Raw genomic sequence first — 23,410 nt, forward strand, 5'->3', positions numbered from 1 at the left:
TTAAGGACAAAGTTCCTCAACGTACAATTGCAAGGAATTTAGGGATTTCATCATCTACGGTCCATAATATAATCAAAAGGTTCAGAGAATCTGGAGAAATCACTGCATGTAAGCGGCAAGGCCAACAACCAACATTGAATGCCCGTGACTTTCGATCCCTCAGGGGGCACTGCATCAAAAACCGACATCAATGTGTAAAGGATATCACCACATGGGCTCAGGAACACTTCAGAAAACCAATGTCAGTATATACATTTTGGCGCTACATCCGTAAGTGCAACTTGAAACTCTACTATGCTAAGCAAAAGCCATTCATCAACAACAGCCAGAAACGGCGCCGGCTTCTCTGGGCCCGAGCTCATCTAAGATGGACTGATGCAAAGTGGAAAAGTGTTCTGTGGTCTGACGAGTCCACATTTCAAATAGTTTTTGGAAATTGTGGACGTCGTGTCCTCCGGACAAAAGAGGAAAAGAACCATCCGGACTGTTATGGACGCAAAGTTGAAAAGCAAGCATCTGTGATGGTATGGGGCTGTGTTAGTGCCAATGGCATGGGTACCTTACACATCTGTGAAGGCACCATTAATGCTGTAAGGTACATACAGGTTTCAGAGAAACATATGCTGCCATCCAAGCAACGTCTTTTTCATGGACGCCCCTGCTTATTTCACCAAGACAGTGCCAATCCACATTCTGCACGTGTTACAACAGCGTGGCTTCGTAGTAAAAGAGTGCGGGAACTAGACTGGCCTGCCTGTGTCCCATTGAAAATGTGTGGCGCATTATGAAGACCCCGGACTCTTGAACAGCTGAAGCTGTACATCAAGCAAGAATGGAAAAAAATTCCACCTACAAAGCTTCAACAATTAGTGTCCTCAGTTCCCAAACGTTTATTGAATGTTGTTAAAAGAAATTGGTGATGTAACACAGTGGTAAACCTGACCCTGTCCCAGCTTTTTTGGAACGTGTTGCAGCCATAAAATTCTAAGTTAATGATTATTTGCTAAAAACAATGTTTATCACTTTGAACATTAAATATCTTGTCTTTGTAGTGTGTTCAATTAAATATAGGGTGAACATGATTTGCAAATGACTGTATTCCATTTTTATTTATGTTTAACACAACGTCCCAACTTCATTGGAATTGGGGTTGTAGGTTAATCCACAAGTGCCAACCCGCTAGTATGCAGGGGTCCAGTGTAATTGCTTTCCATTTTCTTATGTTTTATATTTCATACAATACAGTGCCGATTCTGTTCATAACCTTTATGGACAGAATTTCTAGGCGCAACCGAGGCGTAGAGGGGGTCCGCTTTGGTGGCCTCAGTATTGCATCTCTGCTTTTTGATCTCCAACTCTCACTGGAGTGTGAAGCGGCTGGGATGAAAATCAGCACCTCCAAATCTGAGACCATGGTCCTCAGTCGGAAAAGGGTGGCGTGCCCTCTCGAGGTCGGGGATGAGATCCTGCCCCAAGTGTAAGAGTTCAAGTATCTTGGGGTGAGGGAAGAATGGAACGAGAGATCGACAGGCGGCTCGGTGCAGTGTCTGCAGTGATGCAGACTTTGTATCGGTCCGAAAGAGCTAAGCCAAAAGGCGAAGCTCACAATTTACCGGTCGATCTACGTTCCTACCCTCACCTATCGTCATGAGCTGTGGGTCGTAACCGAAAGAACAAGATCCCGTATACAAGCGGCCGAAATGAGTTTCCTCCGCAGGGTGTCCGGGCTCTCCCTTAGAGATAGGGTGAGAAGCTCGGTCATCCGGGAGGATCTCAGAGTAGAGCTGCTGCTCCTCCACATCGAGAGGAGCCAGATGAGGGGGCTAGGGCATCTGATTCGGATGCCTCCCGGACGCCTCCCTGGTGAGGTGTTCCGGGCAAGTCTCACCGGGAGGAGATACTGGGGACGGTATGACCTGTGATCCCGACGGAAGAGCGGGATGAAGTGGCTGGGGAGAGGGAAGTCTGGGCGTCCCTACTAAAGCCACTGCCTCCGCGACCCAACCTCGGATAAGCGGTAGAAAACGGATGGATGGATGGACAAAACAGTGCTATTTTTTTATGATTGTAAACATGTAACAAAAAATGTATCTTTTTGGGGGGCTGGAACAGATTAATGTAATCCAATTCATTTCAATGGGGAACATTGCTTTTATATATGACTAAATTACAAGTCAAGGTACCACTGTCGGTGCGTTTAATAAAGGTTTGATTCCCTTTACATTATATATTATGGTCAAAATTGTTTCAAAAATGCTAACAATTTAGAAGTCAAACTGTAACTATTGAAGAAGACTTTTCTAATCCTGACTTCCGTTCGCTTTTAGAATAACTGCTAAATCGGCATGCATACAGTGTAAACTGATACATCTGGCTAACACTGACTGTGCTTTGAAAGAGCAGATCATTGGGAAAGTGTGCCATTTATTAGACAGCCCACTTAGGCGGGCCAGATGTAGCTGGTCACTTGAGAGGTGCCCATAAACTCCCACGCGCACCCAACTCTGGTGTCAAGAATTAACCCGCGCACCCCTTTTCTTTAAGTCCACTTCTTTGTCCGTGCACTAAATCCCAGAGCAGTGCAGCTGTGCTGGCTTACTTATCACCAACACTGTCTGTGTCTGCAGCGTTTATATCTTCTCTTCGTGTCTGGTGACAGCACGATGAAAACACTTTTATGTGTGTCATTTCAAATCAGCGGAAGTCCGAAAAAAAGTTTGAGGGATGGATGGGGGGGTTGCCAGAGTTGGAGGGTTATCGTGGCCTCCAGTGGGCTCTCTTCCACGTGGTGAATTACCTCCAGATGTAAATCCCATAAAAATTAGGTATGAATTAGCCACGGCTGTCGAAAACCGAGTGCTTGAAACATCCGAATAATGAGTACATTATTCTTTGCTGGATTTATTTATTTTTTTTTAAATGAATGAATTTAATTAGAATATTTTGTTCGGCACGGATGGTGTCTAGTTTTGCCATGAATGGATTGCCACGCTGTCAGAAAAAACACTCCCCTGCAGAAACTGCCACAATAGCTCCCAGAGTGAATTCTGACGCTCTGTTATTTAGTGCCTGTTGATTTATTAACATCCTTTTAATGCCTCGCGCATGGAGTTAGTTAGCTACTCTCAAATGCATTGATTTGTGTTGACAGCATGATCATCAACTGCATGTGCTCTACAGTAGCTTCATATGCATCGGCATTTTTAAAAAGACTAATATCGGCCGATTAATCGAACGATTAATCGGGCCCTGGTAGTGAATGTAGGTTATCCCCTATGTAACACCCTCAGTGGATCTTGCAATAAAAGAAATCACTTTTAGTCATATTTGTTGAAACAGTCATTATGACTTTTTATTTATCAAGTACAATTAGTACTTGATAAATATGATCTGTGATCTTTCGACTTAATATCATCCAACAGTCGTTAAGAAGGACAATACTTCTTGTACAGAGTCAGACCAAGGTCTTGTGAGAACAGGTTTTCGGTGGAATCCGCAGGTGTTGTGCTCTTTTCACTGCCACTGGAGCATATCTGGCTTCCATTGAGCTGTGCGGTGTGTACTTCTGGGAATCATCGTCCCATCAGCGAAGGCCCCTTTTGCTGTGGCTTCCTCAAACGCGACACATCACAAATCGCTCTCAGATTCCTTGACGGGACGATTTCAGTCCGTGAAACCGCTGTCGTACCTCGGGAAACAAAACAATGTCGGAAGTCATCTCTGTGCAGGGATCTCATTTATGATAATATCTATTACAGTGTGAAAAAGGCGGGGATGTTGTCTGCCGAGCTGGGGTCTTTCATCTAATTCCAGTGTGCCGTCAAGCAGGTAAACTGCTGTGAGCTTCACTTGCCTATGGAAATTCTCCCACCTCAGCGGCGTCTTTGATTTCAGCGAGTTCTTTTAATTCGAATACGCGTTTCACGGGCCGCTTTGTGTATTTCCAAGTTAAACTCGAGTGTCTTGTCGCCTTTTCAAGAGGCCGGTCAGCTTGAACTGTCTTGACTTGCATCGTTTCAATCTCAATTTTTTAAAATTTGTTTCCAGGCTGCAATGTATACTTTAATTCCCACCCGCCTGCCGTCTGCCGAAGCAGCTGGAGCGGAGGCGCAGGTATCATTAAGCCTTGGTGTAACGCTGCTGAGCACAATATATGTGACGCCTCGTAGTGTGTTGATATTTTCAATCGGAACCAGAGGTTAGGGAGTCTTCTCCCTCGAGCTGCTTACTCGGGCTGTTGGTATTGAGTCAAGAAAACAGTCTCTCAGGGATGTCCTGTTGGGCTCTGGGCTAAACTCGCAAATGGAAGTCACGTGTGGAGGCTCTCAGAGGAAAGCAGCGAGCCCTTAATGCTCACCCATCGCCGTTCATGTCAACTTCACCCGAGTCCAATAATAACTGCTTTTGCAGTCAACAAAACAGTGAAGAATCAGTCAAAATCACACCCTGCTTTCTTCACTTAATTGCTCTCTTTCTTTTTTCTCCCCTGTGAAATACATATGCAAATATATTTGGATGCTGTCATTATCAGCCACTTAATAGGCATTTCATTAGGGGATTTCTGAATAGGCCAATGCAAGTTGCCATGGATACCTCGCTGCTTTAAGTACAGTAAATTAAAACGGTGCAGCCTGTCGAGCACTTATATAATCATTGCTCCTTAATGGTCTGTGCTCTCTGGCCATAAGCAACATATCATGTGATCAACACCGGCCAGGACTTAAATAGCACTACCCCCTCATTATGCATTATTTGGCTCAGGACTAAGTGGCCCCTGAATTGTGCTTTGTGGAACATTCATGTGACGACCAATGAACATGGGTAATGTGTGTGTGTAGTGTTTGTGTGTGTGTGTGCGTCTCTTTGGAAACATTTTGTTATCGTGTGCGAGTTGCCAAGGAGCTGTTCAGCATATTTGAACAGACCACTTCAACACTTTTTTTTAAATGTGAGGGAGGAGACAAATCAGATAGACACCCGCCTTCCCCTCCTGCTACACCCTCTAAGTGAAGGCTTTGATGTTGTTGAGCCCCATTCCATTTTTCTTTTGTGTATTCGTGGGTTTGTTTGTCGTGACCAGGGAGGGTATTTGACTAAATCGGGGTTAGTATTTAATGATTTTTAAAGGGATGGTGTGTTCTGAACTAGTGCCCGACCGAATAATTGGCTTGCTGATTTAATCGGCCGATATTAGCCCTTTTCAAATCTGCAAATCATTTTTTAACACATTACACACACACACACACACACATTACAACATAAGACAAAAAAACACACACACATTACAACATAAGACAAAAAAACCTGAAAAATCTGAAAAAAATTGGCACATTTTTCTCGATTTTGTTTTCTTCCCCTCTCTGTACTAATGTTAAAGGACAAAGTATTGTAAAACTTTCAAATGTTAAGCCTGTAATTAATTTTTATTGTGGTGAGCGTTTGGGGACCAAAAAAGAGTTTTGAAAAGTTTTATTCATTATATTTCTTTTTAAATTAATCAGCCGATTAATCAGTTATCAGAATTTTACCCTGCCAAGTATTGGAATCGACATGGATCATTCCTGTTACCTTGCTAGGGACTCAGTGAGCAGACAGTGGAGAGCTGACATAATGTTGTTCTTCTTCAGCCCTCAAAGTAGTTGCGAGTGAACCAACAGCACCCCGGCTGGTTCCAACCAAGTACTGCACTTTATTTTGTGCATTATGAGGCATCATCACACTGCTGTTTCTCTTGGCAGGCTTTGTCGCCAGCTGCTGCCAAGACCCCCCTCCTCACTGTACCCACTTACACATGTCTGCACCCGCCACCACCATACATGCCCCCCCACCCCCTATTTTTTTTTTTTTTTTTTTTTTTTTTTTTTAAAAGCAGTCGTTCTCTTCTCACTATTCCACTGCTCCCGCATCAAGACGCTGGTGGCCCTGTTTGTCTCTGTTGACCTTGGCAGCAGAAAAGCGCTGAAAGAAGAGACAAAGGGAATAAATAACTGCAGGGAGGAGGCACAATTGTCACAGATCTGTAAAACTAGGCATAGCATTCCCCTAGTGAGGCAGACGTTTCTCAGGCCAGGGGCCTCTTGTTTGTCTTTTGCAGTGAGGCACTCTGGGTGGATTTATTTAAAAGTGGCTGAAGGAGTCTTACAGCCTGAAGCCCTGGGTACAGATGGAGAAATTGCTGGTATATTGTTCATGCTTAAAGCAATTACAGTAATTGTTTCATGTTAGCACCCTTTTCCCTTCTTTCTGTCTTCATTTCACACTGATTGTTTAGCGTTTACCCTCGCCGCCTCAGAGAGCCGACACTGACGCTCCGTCTTTTCGCCGGCCTAATAATAATGATATCATACGGCTGAAATATGCTGCAGCGGGGGCCGCCGAGATAACGTGCCGCTCGGAGCCTGTTAAATCACGCCAGCCGACCGCTCAGAGCTGCGAGTTCAAGTGGTCTTTACCCCCCGTTGGAGGCTGCGTCTTCTCCTAAATAAATCTGTCATAGTTGCCCTGGTTGCCTGTTTTTAAAAACAGTTCTGTTTTAATTCTGAATTAGATTGGATGATGTGTGAATGGTTTACATTGTTAAAACAAAAAAGAAAAAAAAAGAGATGTCTGAAATCTCTAAGCGAGCTGGTGGCAGATGGACCGTCTTTCTGCATCTGCTGCAAGCAGACTAGAGGCTTTGTACTCCTCTCTCTTGGGGGAGATCGAGCCTTTCTCCTTTTCCAGTAGATTCCTGTCTATTGGAGCAACTAAGAAAAACATCTGTGGCATGCAAGAGGGAGAGAAAGAAAGAGAAACGGGAGAAGAGTGGGAATTTAAAAAAATGACAATGCAAATACCATGAGCCCAAAATGTTCTATCTTATCATTTGTTGTGTAACAGTAGTTACTTAGGTCAGCATTTTGAAGGCAAACACATTTTTTATTTTTTTTATTTTCAGTGTTCAAGTATCTGGATCCCATCATGCTTAAGATAAATGCACAGCCATGTTTTCCTTGACAGTCGAGGCTTTGTTTTGTGCTATTTAGACGTGGTAGCATATCAGTGTCTGGGTTCATTGTGAGGGGAAAAAGTAAAAGAGCCGTCAATGAGTCGAGGTCGGCCCCCCCCTTTCTGAATCCCGGCTACAAAACGCCTTCCTATATACCCACTCACCCCCCTCCCCGTCCCAAACATACACAATTCCTCTGCCAACTCCCATCACCCGCCACCCCCCTCTCCCTCTCCTCTCTACGCCTCCCCCCTTGTGCCCCCCCGCCGCACGATCAAGCCGCTGGTTTTTGTGTACTATTGGTCCTCGGGCGTCAAAACAATCCAGCGGGGCTGCCTGACTTGTTTTAATTAGGCGGCACTCAAACGGCAACTGTCTCTCCGACGTGACCAGGCAGAGGTGCTCCGCTCTCCACTTGTACTGTAAATACCTCACCTGTGATGTGCCTAACAGTACACCTCAGCTAGTTTCTACTACTTTAAAAAATTATTATTCCTACTTTTTTTTCCTGGTTGCTTTTTTTTTTTTTTTTTTTTTTTTTCTCCCCCCTCTCCGCTTCATTTTTGATGCTTCCAGGCATCTGAACGTCGGCAAATGCTTCCCTACCGGGGGGAGTGGATTTCTCTCACACTCTTGTCTTAAAAGGTAAGGTCACAGCCTCTCTATCTTTCTGCGCTCATGTGTGATCTTGTGCAGGATGTGCCACAGCAAGCGGCGCTTTGTGCTCGCGAGGATGTCAGTCGCCGGAGCGCGGGTTGGCTAATTGTCTCCGGAGCAGCATCCCTTTCTTTACATTCGCAACACAAAGTAGAATAAAGACAACACATACCTCTGTGAGCAAATAAAAGCAGCTCTCGGGGTGTCGTCCAGCTGGGTTTTCGAGAGGCGAGCTGTGCTCCGGTCCGCCTGCGGATGCGTGTGTGTGTGTGTGTGTGTGTGTGCGCACAATGTCGGAGCTGCAGTGAGAGAGTGTGCGATCAGAGTGAGAGAGAGCCGGCTGGCGAAGCAGGTTGAGGTGCGAAGGGAGGGAAGCCGCGGACCTACCCCCATACACGCACTTTGGATTTTGTCGAGTTTTAGTTGCAATTAGGGAGGGGGGGGGGGAAGTTAATTCTATAATAACTCACCACTGACGAGTAGTTGTCTTGCACTTCCAGTCCTACAGGAAGTGATGTTTTCCAATATTGTGAATATGATATACATCTTCAGCGACACACATAAAAAAAAAATAAAGATGTTCTAATTAGTTCCAAGTGAGGCGAGAGAAAGAAGCCAGCGTCATAAATTTCCATTTTGTACACACACACAGACACACACACACACACATCGTCTCATTTACATGCGTGTCCCCTTGCTTTGCTACTCTTTCCCCCCAAATCCAGCAACATGTCCAGATTGGGTTGAGGGGGCCTGGTTGGTAATTGCCACAGTGACAACTGGAAATGATAGAATGATTGCCAGGAGAGGGGTCTGCTGAGGTTTTTTTTTCTTCTTTTCTTTTCCCCCCCTAATGGGGCAATGGTGATTTGCATGAATGGCATATTGGTTGGTGGTGAGGTGCCAAGAGAGAGTGAGAGAGTGGAGAAGTTGGGGCGGGCGTTGGTTTGTGCGACTAGCGGGGGGATGGGTGGGTGTGCGTGGTGGTGGTGGGGGGACGGGTTGGTTTGGAGCTGGCTTGTTTATGATGCCATCTCCCCCCCATAAACACGGCTGGAGTGATGACACAGATAGTGTTGCCTCTCCACACGCGGTGACACCGCTCGACTCTCTTTTGAGCCCTCGGCAGCGGCAGCGGCGGTGGCGGCGGAGGCGAGACCTTTGCTCTCCTCACTTTGAAGGTAAAAAAAAAAAAAGTCATGCACTCTATCCATCCATCCCTCACTGATCCACTCATCCATCAATCTGCTGTCATCCGCCATCAACTTCTCTCGGTTGTCTTTTATTGCCGTGCTGCCTTCACTGCTCGTTGTGTAACTTTGCACTGCTGCTTAATTAGTTCTGATGAATTACCCTACGTGTGTGTGTGTGTGTGTGTGTGTGTGTGTGTGTGTGTGTAGACTTTATAATTGTGCTAATTTCTGCTGCTGTGCAGTTTCAGTTTGTTTTTTGTTTTTTTTCCCATCCGAGGTGGGAGGGAGGGGGTCACTTCCAGATGTCTCAGCTGCTACTTTTAATTCAAGAAGACGCCACAAGACAATTAAGGGGCACACACACACACACTAACATAGTGCAATATTAATCACAAGCAGATGTGTGTTTAGCGTTGACAAAGAAAATAAACAAAACTCTTGAGGAGCAGATGTTTAGTTTGAAGAGGTCACTAGACTGATCATGGGCGAAGCGCTAATTATTGTTATCAAAGACAAGTGTTGGATAATTTGTTGACTTAAATATTGATGAGGCCGAGCGCAGGCACGCTATTGGGCGACTGTGGGCACACTATTAACATTTCATAGCGCTTTGTGCAGGAATGTGAAAGGGGCTCCTCTTCATAATTTAATACCCTAATGCATAATGAGCTATGTGATTAGCTCACATGGAGAATTGGCCAAACTGTATTTTGAAGGCAGATAATTTACATTGTTCTCCAGAGTCTCGCCTGTAATAGCTTCTCGAGCGCAATAAAATTAAATGCTACACATTTTGGAGTCACAAATCCCCCTGGCAATATTCACTTTTCTGCTTCCTCTCGCTGCGTTCATTTGTTGAAAATACATATTGAGAATTATTTAACCAGAGCACATGTTTACCTCCATGTTTTATTTAGCATGCACACTGGCCAATTAACACTGTTCATTAGCCGAGCTGCCTTATTTGTTTTGAAAGTTGAGCCAATCACTTTGTTATGCTAATTGTGATGTAATTTAATTTGAGTTGCCGTAATGATGATGCCGCTATTATCCACATAAATGATGCAGTTAAGCAGCACGGGCCTCATTTGCATGTGCTTGTTGAAAGGGGGTGGGTGTATTGAAAGGAGTCAGCTCCCGTGTCACTCCCGCTTTAATTTTCCACCTCTGCTCATTCCTGCCCCTTTGGCCACTCCTAGCTTGTCGCTGATTATATTAAAAAATATTTTTGAAAATAAATAAGACTATTAAAAATGCCTTAAAGTCAACAATAGTGTACCGAAGAGCTACAATTTAAATGACACTTTTTTTTCGACAACTTTAAATCCCTTTTTAGTGGATTGTGTCGGCGAGCACTCAGTCGGTGCACACTACCTCGATATATTTATATATATTTTGTGTTGTTGCTCAAAATCAATTTCTTAATCCCGACAGGAGCAGGGGTGAAGTGTCTCCCCCGAGCAGTTCTAAAGTCCCCAGCCGAGCATGAAAGAAGTGTGACTAAGCCAGTGTTAAGTCGAGGAATGCCCGTGTCCTATTTGGATGTGACTTTTTGCCTTGGAAAGATCATTTTCCCCCAGCCCCTCCTGTCCGCCCCCCCTTGTTATGCTCCTAATTGTTTGCATCAATCTTATCTGCTATGAATGAGGAGTGTTGCAGTGTTGTCAAGCGCAATCTTCACCCTTATTTACCAATTCATTAAGATCTATCGATGCAGGACTGCTGAGGGGGAATGACAACATAAATCAGAGGCGGGGACATAATGGCCCTAATCAAGCAGAAATAACTGGAAACGTCACAGTGAGATATGTCTCTGCGTGGCCGCTGCCGAACCGGCTGCGTCCCGTGCGTGTGTTCGGCCGATCTGTAAAGCAGCGTCGTCCCCTCGGTCTCGGCAGCTGTCGCCAGCTCCTTTCCCGTTTTCCTCCGGCGTAAACCTCCGTGCCCTCGTCTTTGCCGCGGTTAAAGCAGCTCCATTTTTTTTTTCCCCCCCTTCTTGAACAGCGGCAGTGGAATACTTCCAAGCGTGCGGGACTTTTAAATGGAAGTACTCCGCTCTCTGGTGCACCTCCTCTACTCTTGGTAAAGATGATTGGACCAGACAATGAGGCCCCCCGCCCCCCACACAACACCACCACCCCATTTTCTAGGTCAATTAGCCCTGATTAGGTGGGCCGAGTTAATTAATGCAATTGGCAAATATGCAAATGAGAGCTGACTGACAGGCTTTCGTCACTTGTCTCGCGGTGAGCATGTAAACGATACGGGACGACCTCTTCGCCTGCTCTTTTTCCTCCTTCTCGTGTGTTATATAGTTAAGAAAAGCTAAAGCCAATTTGATAAATTTCATCTCTGTCCCTTTCTGATTCCTTTTTTTTTCCCACCAGTAATTGGATAGCAAGTATACAATAGCATTTTTTTTTTTCTTTTTTAGAATAAATCTGTATTAGCACTATTCATGAGTGGCTCTCACACAATTGAACATGTACTTTACACACTTCCCTATGCTTGTCTTTTCTTCCCGCAAACACACATACACACACTAGGAGTCCATTCATGGGCACCGTGGCAAAGAAGTCGGCCTTTTATCTTATTTCGTCTCATCTCCTTATTGTAAATAGAAGAGAATTAAGTTGGGAACACTCTTGGCTGAATGTCTCCTATCCTATCGCTACGATTTATTGCCAGCTCAAATGAAGAATTGAAACACCACGGCGGGTTTTGTCGACGTAGGGCTCATTGGACAGCAGATAACCACATTTGATTCCGTTTGCTTTGAATAATGTTAATCCCGGGAAAAGTCCATTATTCATATTCGTCGCTTTTCATTTGGCCCTGTTTCTGATTTTGTAAATATGATTTCCTTTGACACCTTTTTTTTTTTATTCTCAAACCAATCTGAAGCACTTTTGAAATTCCTCTATTTGAGAGCAGAAACCATTACCATACACAGGTTTATAAGAAGTAGTCATTAATGCTCTTTTATGGTGGCCACGTAGTGCCAAAAAGGAAGCTTTTAATGCACGGCAGCCTGGTGTGCCTGACTTAATCTCGGGGTTTGTCGGTTTTTCACACCAGCTTCAAACTGCTGCTGGTGTCCACTTGTAAAAAGCCATAATATAAACCTACATAGGATCATTATGTAGGATTTGTTCAAAGCATCAACTTTTTTTTCCTCTCTTTTTGATCTCTAGATTGAATACATCATTGTGACTTTTTTTTTCATCTGTTCATATGTGGCATTTTGATATATTAGGCAATCTAAAGTATTGAATATAGACGCATTTTACCCTTGCCTAGTTACTACTTTATATTGTATGCATACTAACTTATGGCAACGGTGAATTAATTTCACTCAAGCACAGAATCTGTGATTATTTTAAATGGTAACCATATCGCCACTTGATGAGAACGCTGTGAGGAGCCATCAGAGTGTGAAATGTAATTTCTATTATATGTTTTGATTATTTTTTGGGGGGAAAAGAAAAGAAAAATCCAATCTGCCACCTGGAATGTGAAGCGATAAGGAACGGACGTCTGGGATCACATATTTACCGGTCATTTCTCCTCTTCCCCTTTTTTGTGCACCATAATGAAAACATTATTTTATTTTATTTATTTATTTTTGGCAAGTGATGCATACAAAATGAGGCGTCCAAATAGAGACGCGGTGACAATGAATTGCCCAGAGACTGTGAACTGAATGGGTGTCAGGCTTGTTGTGCATTAACAGTACCATAAACGTGTGTGTGTGTGTGCGTGTGTGTGTGCGTGTGTGTGTGCGTGTGTGTGTGTGTGTGTAATTCACCAGTAGACAGCAGACAGCTGTGTGTGCCTGCTCGATGGATGGCCGGTGTCATAGTGTGTGTTTACTGCACATGATAGAGCGGCAGACAGGCCAGGTAATGAGGCTACATTAAGGGCTTTTAGAGCTCACAAACAAAGATGGAGTACTGCTTCTTTCCCCTTTAATGATAGGCAGCCTATATTTGGTGCCTATGTGTGTATCGTTTCACTTCTTGGAAGAAAGCGTCACGCAGGCTGCGGGACCAACGTGTCGTCACGGCTGCCCATACGAAAGAGTTAAATGGGGCGTTTTCACATAATTTGATCAATTACGGTTAAGACACAATTTTTTTTTAAATTTGGTGTATTGCAACAACATAATGAGGCTGTCTCCAGTTGCATTATCGGGAAAGACAGCTTGCGTGAGAGAGACGCACCATTTAGAGAAAAAAAAAAAAAAAAAAAAGAACTCTGAAGACACTAAGATTGTGTGTGTTTGATCGATACCAACTGCCAGTAATTCAAATAGTTATGTCAGTAAATTGAATTGGTTTTCAAAAGGAAATTCTGTGGGCCATGTCTTCATCATTAATCCATTATTGATCAAATTATATGAAAATGACCCATTAATGTTTGCACAGAGCTATATGTAGAGAGGTATGGATGCATGAGGAAAGCAAAAAAAAAAAAAAAAGCGTTGTCTCTCTTCCCCACCAAATCACCTGAGCCATTACCAGGCTTGTATCCAGATATTAAGTTGGGCAAGTTCTCCCTGTGTGTGAGGATTTTGCATCAAGCATGAGGGATGTGTGTTGGACATGGGTCACTTTCGCTTTTGTCACTCCTTCATCCCTCGTCAGGTGCATGGCGTGCAGCTCGACCCGTGGGTCCCGTGCAAACTCTCACACCCACTCCTGAGTGTTGTTTGTCTCCGCTTGTGTGTGTGACAGTTCCATCGCCCCGCCAGCCCCCACCCGCAGTCGTAGCTGGCCAGCCCGCTCATCATTGCAGCTTGGCCGTGTTTCTAATTGACACTTTAATTGGCAGATTTGAATGCCGCCTTTTAGATGGCTAATTAATTTATCTCACCGCTGTCATTAAGGTTAAAGCACCATCTGATCTCCGTGAATACACTTTGCATACATCTGCATCATCATTATGCAGCATATATATACTTTTTTATTTTGGAGGGGGTGTTCACATTGTTTTTACTTCTTGCTGGTTCTTACTTCTTTGTCTCAGTTTTCTATCAGTCCGAGGGGGGGGAGAAACGCAGCCTCCATTAGAATGTTCATAAAATCGCAGTAAAGGCAATCAGACAGTCTTTCTCTGAATATTTTAAACATCAGCCATGTAAAATTTATGCCTAATTTGAATACTTATTAGCCGGCTGATCTCGGCTGCAGCCTTGAGTTTCTTAGCACGAGATTCATCTCCGGATTGGATGTCACAATGTGCCAGTTTTGAACCCCCCACCTTCCTCCCGACTGCCACCTTCCTCCCTCGCTCCCTCCCTCCCCCCCTCTTCTCCTCTGTCCCCCCCCAACCATTCGATCTTTCTTCCCTCCATCAGTCGTGAGCGGCGCCGTGTTAAACAGGGGCCTGTTTGTTCACAAGCGGGCCTCTTCCCTGTTTGCTTGTGTCCCAGGCAGCTGTCGCCCTGCTCTGTGTAACAGCTCAGTCCTATTTGTTCTTTTCCGCCCGGATCCTGTTTATCCTGGCCGTGAACATCCTTTAAGACCTGTCCTCTATCAGCCGTTCTTCAAAAACACACCCACGCTCACATACACACACACACACTAAAAGACATTTGCACAATGCCATTAAAACTGAATTTTTTTTATTTTTTTTTTAAGGCCGGAGATGATCATGACACAAGCAATGGCAGCACTCATTCCCCCTTTGTTTGCATTCTTGAGTGGCTCAATTCCTGTTTCACTTTTGTTTAGAACTAAAGAGAATTCAAATACACGACACCACAGTTGTATTAATTACTTGTGATGCATATTGAAAGGAAATAAGGGGAGGGGGGGTGCATAAATGTGCAAATATTTCTTTGCATTTACCGTGAGAGCGTTGAGTGATGTCCACTCTGCCCCTACGAAGGTAGTGAGCATTAAATGCGAGGGGAAAAATGATAAAACATTTATTACTAGAGAGAGAGCGCAGCTAATATACATAATTTATGCTGTTTTTAGCACAATCATTAATGATAGTCGTGATAAATTCATTTCCCTTTCTTTCTCTCCTCCCTGCTTTTCCAATACATGCAGATAGAATTCATTCAAAAATCTCATCTTAGTTTTATTATTATTTATTAAAATGTATCTACGCCTCTTAGGGGTTAGTCTAATTGTGTCTTATTTTGAGAACATTTTGTTTTTTGTTATTGTATGAAGCTTGATGAAAGAAGATTTGGGCTACTATTTGGCTTAGTCAATATAGTGAACATGACCAGTGTGATTTGGCACCGCCTCCTCCTCCTCTTTCTCCGCCCTGCTGCCAAATTGTAATTTTGGATGATGAGCTTTTGCGTCATTAGACCACGTAACTCATTCACATGCCTCACAAAAAAAATAAAAAAAATCTTGCAGGGTCAAGATGGCAAATATTTTCAGAGTGCCTGTCGTAAAGATGATAGCAAGAAATGATGTATATTTTAATCATCACGTAATTGTCGCCGGCATGCATTTGCCTTTATTTCCACGAATGAGTCTCTTTTATTTAGTGCAGCGATGGCAGTATTAATGCAACTTCTTGAATCTTTAATTTATGCCTGGTTTTTAGTGGATATAAACCACATTTTTAGTTGCCCCCACTCCCTTGTCAAATAGCAGCAGGACGTGCATCTCTTTGTACTGCTTCGTTTACACAATGAATGCATAATTGCTCCTCCTGCATTCCCCTCCCCTCTTCCCTTTTCTTTAAATGCTTTAATTTGCGGGGGGGGGGGGGGGGGGGGGGGGGGATAATGGCTGCATTACAAAATATATAGGATGGGGAGGAAAAAAAGAGGGGGTGGGGGGTAGAATTGTAAGAAGAAGAAGAGCCCTAACCGGTGCCTCTTAATCACTTCTAGGTTTTAAATCATGATGATGCAGGAGTCGGCCACAGAGACAATAAGCAACAGTTCAATGAGTCAAAATGGAATGAGCACCCTAAGCAGCAGCCAATTAGAGGCTGGCAGTAGAGATGGGAGATCAAGCGCTGGTGACACAAGCGGCAGCGAAGTAAGCACAGTCGAGCTGCTGCATCTGCAACAACAGCAGGTAAGTTGCGTTTCTCCCCACGCTAGACCCCCCCCCCCCCCCCCCCCCTCCCCTCTTCTCTACAAGGCACTCGCACATCTACATGTCTTTTTGGACTTCTTTAATATGCATTCTGTGAGTGTGATGATCTTCTCAGGCTTCCCCCCCCCCCCCCCCCATTGCTATTTAGTTTTGTAGGGTTTTCGATAGCTTGTGTGCGCGTGTGTGTCGTTGGAGTGGCACAGGGAAGCTTGTGCGTGTGTCATGGCAGCGCAGCGTCCACCAGAGGGCCTCCTGTCTCGGCACTAGCTCAGAGAGACCGCAAGCAGCATTGACACATGATTTAGTTTATGCATGCACTAAAAAAAAAAAAAACCTGGTTTGCTCATTTCTTGCTAATTATTTGCACCTCATTTTCCATTTTCACTGCCTTAAACTGTTCGGAAATGTGTTTCATTGTCTGCCAGATCGAGTTGAGTGCATGAACTCGCACGGGATGTATGTTTCGGGGTATTTGTGAAAGTCAGGCGCCAGCGGAGTAAAAGAGTCAAGTGCCTCTTGTGTCTTTTCATGGTGAATGATGGCTTTGACAGTTTGCCAAAAGAGCAGCGGGAGATGAAGTTGGGGGAGCGGTAGATGGGCGACGCCGTAGGATTCGTCATCGCGTGTCCTCTTTTGGTTTGCTGGTCATTTTCATACAAGTTGTATGTGTGTAAATGTGTGTGTCTGTTTGTGTACGTGTGTTGTTGGAAGCAGCTGAAGCCCCACGGTGGAGTAGGTTTGCAGGGTGGTGGGGGTCAGTCTAGCAAAATGAAGCGTGCCCCCCAGTCCCCTCTCACCCCATCCTCTGTGCTTGCTACAGCACGCCAGCGGCCGCGCTGGTGGCTGCAAGTTGTCATTTATCACCACACCACCACTCTTTCTTGACACACACCTGATTAGGGTCCAGCAAACTTCTCATAACACATTCTGTCAAATACTGAGAGAGCAAAGGACAACAATAGCTTTAAATGTCGAGTTAAGTCTCAGAGATGGGCTAAGAGCTTGTTCCGGTGTGTGCATCTGTGTGACAGTGTGTGTCTTTAATAAATAAATAAAATTAAAAAGAAAAAAAAAAAGAAAAGAGGCCAAGTCTTCTTCCAAGCCAGAAACAGACACATTGAAATGAGCAGTCCAGCTAACAGGTCTCTGGAGGCTTTTTAAAATCTTCACACACTTCCGGCTGTGGCACACACACGCTCCACACAACGAGGTCCAAGCGCTCCAGTTAAAAATGGAGGCATCTTCGTGCGTTTGCCTGCATTCTTCCACTGGAGTTTGCGATCCACTGAACTGTTTGCTGGGTAGGGGGGGAACCCCCCCCCCTCCCCCCCCCCCCCCCCCCCCAAAAAAAAAACTCCCACATCCATCAGTCTATTTTAAAGGAAGGCTGTTGGCTCTAATTTTCCTCCCATATTTGCCATGACATTGAGTGGTCTGGTGGGTATAGGAAGCTGCAGTCTCTCATCACGCTGCTGGAGGGATGATTAATAATAAGCACTGATGAATTCTCCCCTCCCCCGTCCCCTCTGGGTTGTGCCATTACCTAGCAGATTCCCAAATACCACCTGCAGCTATAATTTAGAAAAGCAGCATCTTCAGGTCTCTCGCATTAGATTGTACCAAACACCTTCTAGGACACAGATTACTATGAAGTTTGAATATTAATCATTTGTATTCATTTTCCAAACATGTGTGTCCATTAATAGAACTGGTTGTAAATCAGTCATATATGCAGCTTTTTTACATTTCTAATTAAGCCCTAACTAATATGGATTTTTTACGGCAGCTGCCTATTCTGATATTTCATAGAATAAAATTCCAATAACTGATTAATCGGCCGATTAATAAAAAAAAAAATCTATGAGTAAAATAACGTATATTTTTGGTCCCTCAACACTTACAACAATAAAGATATGAATTGCAGGCAGAACCTTTGACTGTTTGTCTTTGTCAAAAGAGAAATGTCAGCAAAAATCGGCCGTTTTTGGCCGATTTTTGCATAATGTTTTTGTCTTTGAATGTTATTATCTTTATCTTTTAATTTTTAAATGCATAAAAACAACAACAACAAAAATGCAAAGTTCGGCCAATTTTTGCCAATTTATTTTTCATTTTTTAAAGGGATATCGGGCGGCCGATTAATCGCTAAGGCCTTACTTCAATGCAATGACAATAGTGGTGTCGTGAGAAGCAACCAAAATATGAGAAACTCCTCTCTGTATGATACAGTGCAGTCCAACCACCACAAAAATAAACATATTCTTCAATTAATAGCTCTCTGACCATGTCAATTAAATCTTAAAATTGCTGTGGAATTTTCAACACAATCCTCGTATTGGATCTCAGCTGCTGAGCAGATTCGGTACTAATCTAGTCATCTTTGTAGTTGATAAAAAAAATAAAAAAAAAGCCTTGTTATCTATGCATCTGAATAATAAGCACTGCAATCGAATTTGACGCCGCAGATTTCTACTGGGGTTTCACCACCCAGCTCCCCCAAAGGTTGCCTAAATAGAGCTAATTTGATTTCAGATCAGCGATTAGATTCCTACTTTATCTGATTGCAATTTGCCAGCCGCAGAAATGCATCGGCGCAAATGATGAATGTCGCTCGGCGCTAATTGCCAGGCGTAGTGATCACTGTGAAAGCGCAAAAAAAAAAGGCAGAGCGGGGGCGCGTCAGTAATGTAATCCTGAACTCTGATTGATTCATCATTGACCACGCACGTTGTCATAATGCGGCCATGTATGAATATGCGAGCATTGATCTTTAAATTTGGAGATCAAGATGAAGAGGCTGTTAGGTGATTACCTTTCTCATCAGGATTGATGAGCCAATACTGTATTGGAGAATACTGCCCCTCCTCAGAATTCCCTGCACATATTGATATTCACAACTCAATCTGGGCCCTGGCCTATATTGTGGTTAGTTGTTTCAACCAAAGGCCTACTTAACAGCTGGTCGAAAAATCCCAAATGGTACTTGTTTACCAATCATCTGCTTGGCAGTCATGCGCTACATTCCCATTTTAACGGCTGCGACATTTTGACTTAAATTCCAACCACAGCGCGCCATCCCTACTTCCAGGCTAACTCTGTTGCTCCTTGAGCACTGAGGCAGTGGTCCCACTTGGCGGTGACAGCAATTAACCTGTCTTCCGAGCTGTTTAGCTGGCGGCAAATGGTCAGAATGAGGGATTTTGACAGTAGGTGATGGCTAAACTTTCAGAGTTTTGGGGGCAAATCCAAATCTGTGCCTTAAATGTAAAGTAATTGCAGTGCAGTGAATGCAAGTGTGTGTCACTCATGCATCTTTGTAAAACACACTCTTGTTTTTGTAGGGTAAATCTGGACAAAAAACCCTGCTGACATTCATTGTTCAGTTATTGTCACCTCTCACAAATAAGCCTCAAGGATCAGTCCCTCTCTGCCCTTCACCTGCCTTTCTTCTCTTTTTACCAGAACACACACACAAGATGCAAATCTGTGCTTTGCCCTTGAGCATAATTTAAAGGCCTAATCACCCAGACTGTCCTCTTTGGATGCGAAAGGAAAGGAAAGGCATGGGGGGAGGTTGGTGTCTCATTTGCACCCTTACACAAAGAAGCTCATTAGGTTTATCTTTGAGGCCTGAGATTGCCTCACTCAACTGTGTAAATAAGACACCATTGGCCCTGGCTTTAGTGCATCAATCACCTCTCGGGACAGAAGAAAGACCTCCACCTGAAATATGTTCCATTTCATAAACGCGTGGCTTCAGAAGAGCTGAAAAGGAAGCGGCATATGTCTTTGTAAAATTATTGCCCCGGTCAGTGAAAAGACAGCTTCTGTGTCCAACTTATTTACAATGGAAGCCATCTTTCTTTCACTTCCAAGGCGAGCTATCGGCAGACAGTCCCCACAGGATAGCACATACAGGCCGGTGACATATACGCCTGTACTTTCCTCGTCTGCGATGACACTAAAGATATACTGTGTGAATGACAGCAGGGCTACTGTTTGCGTGCCCTTCCCTAGACAAAACACAGTATTATTGTATTATCTATATAGATGCCTCCGCTTCCTCCTCCTGTAGCGCTGTCTCCTTTTATTCTCCAGCTCCTTCAAACCTGGCCTGTCCATTTCTGTTTAAGGCACATTACACGTGGCCTCCTGAAATTTACAGTGGTGCTCTCCCAGTAACTCCATTTCGCGCCGGAGTCTCCCGAGAGCGTGGCGAAATGTCAGGCGTTGAGGCTTGAAAGGGAGACAAGGAGAAAAGGGAGAGAGGGGGGATAGCGACGAGGAATGGAGAAGAGGGCATTAAAAGCAGGGAGAGACGGAGTGAAATCTGCTGGAAATAAACACTTATAGGCATTTTATGCTCAAGTGGTCAGGGGCTGCCGCAAAGACGACTACAGGTAGTGGAAGCAAAGGTGGAATAGATATGATTTAATCGTAAATATAACTAGGGGTTGGCATATTAATCCATTAATTGAGCTTTTGTTTTCAATTGATTGTTCATTGGCTTAATTCATTTCTTGAAGCAACTAAGGCAAAATGGAGTGCAATTCAGTCTCTAAATTGGCTGGCACCTCCAAAATGACTACCTTTCAGGAAATTAAAAAACAAAACAAAACAAAACAAAAAAACACCATCTTGCATCAGTTCCCAAACACCGCTTCATCCAAGTTGGTATAAGTATACATTATATTGCTATTATATATCTTTGCACACTAACATCAAAACAAGACCACCCCAATCATGTTCAATTGTTAATTTAGTATGCTAAAAAAAAAAAAAATTGCTAATTATTCTGTCATTGATTAAAATGGGAGACTACAGACTAAAAGTGTGCGCTCACACCAAGCCACTGACCATAAGAAAATAACCTTTAGAACGCTACAAAAACAAACGCCTGTGTAACGTCATCATTCCAAACTCTCTTTTTTTTAATGTATTTTAGCCGTGAGTGACGTAATAAAACAATGAGATTACTAAGCATTACAGCGATCGATTTTGACAAAACAAGCCTACTCAAATGTATCTAACCATTTTACTTTCCTCGTTATTGTCTAACAAAATCCATCCAACCTGTCAATATAGGCAACAAATATTCTGCACAGCTTCCACAGAACAAGAGGCGAGGTTTTTCAACGCATTCAATACATTTTGAGGGTTCATGAGTGTTAATAAATCTACTCTCAAGCTATTTTCAACACATTAAATTTGTTAATGTTGCCTAAAAATAACAGATGAAGAGGGGACAGAACAATAGTATAGATTTGTGAAAGAAAATATGAAATTGACCAGGGTTTTTGCCTGACAGCCATAATATATAGGTGAATTAATACCTTAATACCTACAAGCATTTTGTTTTTACCAGTGAGTGTATTTGGTTTGGATTAGGACATCTGGAGAAACAAAGGCAAAATCATAGTTGTTGTTTTGGGGGGGTTTAACCCTGAGGAAACCCAAGTGAACATACCTGTATTTCCAAACACAATAGCAAATGCAGTAATTGAATCCCAGCAGGATGCATTGGACTTAAAGTCATTAGTCATTGTCTACTGCAGAGATGCTTTTGTATGCAGAACACAAGCCATAGTTTTCTTTGAAAACAGTAAATAGGGTACTCTTTATCGTCATAAACCTGGCATTTCTTTTCTTTTCCTCCTGTGTTAGGCCGCTGACAAATGAACTTGGCCAGGGTTAACTACATCAGTGTTCATAAATAAAAGGCAGCCATCCAGTGGTCATACACTGTGGCCCAATAGTCCCACAGTCTGCTGCCAACCTGCACGCCGGGCGGGGATCAATGGTCACTTCACATCTCATTTCCTTTTACGCCTCCCTAACTGCCCTGTTTTAGCACTGTGAAATAAATTGCCACTGGATCTATAAGTCCACTCACACAACACAACTGTACACGCACACCCACGTACTCTGAAGGGACTGAGCCAATAGTCTGTGCTCAATACCCTCCACAGCAATTTATTTGGGTGGGCGGTGAATGGAGTATCATCTTTTGTGGCGTGGCAATCGAAAACGGGCATTCTGTCATTGTTTGTTGCCACTCCCCTCTTGTTGGCTTAAAGCAAGCAGCAGTCGTTAATATGGCAGGATGGAGTGTTATTGTCACACACGCAGCTTGGATATATACATGTAAATATCTCTTAGTATGCGGACTGGAGAAAATACATCTTGTGATGCATATGATGCGTTGCTACTTTTCTCTAAATGATTCCCTTCCTCGCAGACCCCCCCCCCCCCCGCACACCCCAAGTGGCTTACAGTCATTTGATAGGCCACGGCACCGCTATCCATTTAACACAGCTTAAAAAATCCTACATATGCATATGGCGGGGTGTCTTAAGCTGACAAGCAAAAGACAGGATTTGCTAGAAGGCAGCTTTGGAGTGTTGTGAATTTAACAAGCATGTCTAGTATTACAGTTCCTCTCCGCTTTAGCCATGAATAGTAACAAATCAGTCTCTGAAACGCTTGCCCGACGGTTTGTTGTGTATACCCCCACAACCCTCCCACCTCTCCTTCTCCTGCTCTGCCAACGAATATTAAAATGACTTCAAATCTGGCTAAGAAGGCAACTTGCAAGGAGTGGGAGCATCGTTAATGACATTGGTGTCCCTCTTTATCTAATGTGCCCAGGATCTCGACAAACAGATTCCAGGTATCAATATATTTTTTTTCCATATCTGCTTCCCTTGTTAACAATTTCTGCTCTTCGGATTACCTTCATCCCGGACCCATTTCTTGAATAGATAGAGATGCTCTCTGCCATCTCCCAAGATGTTTGTACTTGTAATACGACCAGGCTGCTCTTTTTGTTTTTATGCATTGCTTTCAAACACTGTGTGTGTGTGTGTGTGTGTGTGTGTGTGTGTATATGTATATATATATATATATATATATATATATATATATATATATATATATATACATATACACACACACACATATGGAGGAGAGGAGGTCAGGGCTCCTCCTCACAACCTCTCATACAAATGCAGTAAATAAGCACCACGCCACGGGGAATTCAAGACTACGAAACAGACTGACTGGCGTGTTACTTAGCGTCAGCTTTTGCTCTCCTCACTGCAGGCTTTTGGCCGATTTCAGCGCCTTTGTGGGCTAAGGTTGTAATAATAGACATTTTTGTAAAGCTCAACATTTATAATTTGGCGAAACGGAACATTTTCTATCCATTTGGCACCTCAAGTTATGAAAATAGGCTGTCCCAGAGCAATTGCATTCCAAATATTCCTGTTTGTTTGTTTTCCTTCAATGACGTAGAATAAGATTGATCCTAGTCTTGGTTTCAGTCACAGAATGATCCAAAGGAAATCGGTGCCTGATGTTCTCCATCCAACAGCTTGCCATTCTTCATCAAGCCTTAACCACTGGTTATTTACCAACTTACTGCAAGACCTGCGTCTTCCACCCCGATAAAAGTGAGCATATGCAGAAAGGCGCTTTGTGGGGGCCGTGGGCCGCAC

The 23,410-nt window shown here is 43.6% G+C and overlaps 1 protein-coding gene across 3 annotated transcripts in view; it reads left to right on the forward strand.

Annotated features, from left to right (window-relative positions):
- Positions 1-23,410, forward strand: part of foxp2 (forkhead box P2) — a 97,205-nt gene that overhangs the window by 24,430 nt on the left and 49,365 nt on the right. For 2 of the 3 annotated variants that reach the window (XM_061667601.1, XM_061667603.1), the window contains exon 4: positions 15,704-15,893. The exons of the other annotated variant lie outside the window; for it this stretch is intronic. In XM_061667601.1, coding sequence (XP_061523585.1) covers positions 15,714-15,893 — 180 coding nt within the window. In that variant the 5' untranslated portion in view covers positions 15,704-15,713. The remainder of the gene's footprint in view (positions 1-15,703; positions 15,894-23,410) is intronic. 3 annotated transcript variants of the gene reach the window in all.

Source organism: Phycodurus eques, chromosome 22 (genome assembly GCF_024500275.1).
Source record: "Phycodurus eques isolate BA_2022a chromosome 22, UOR_Pequ_1.1, whole genome shotgun sequence".
NCBI lineage: Eukaryota > Metazoa > Chordata > Actinopteri > Syngnathiformes > Syngnathidae > Phycodurus > Phycodurus eques.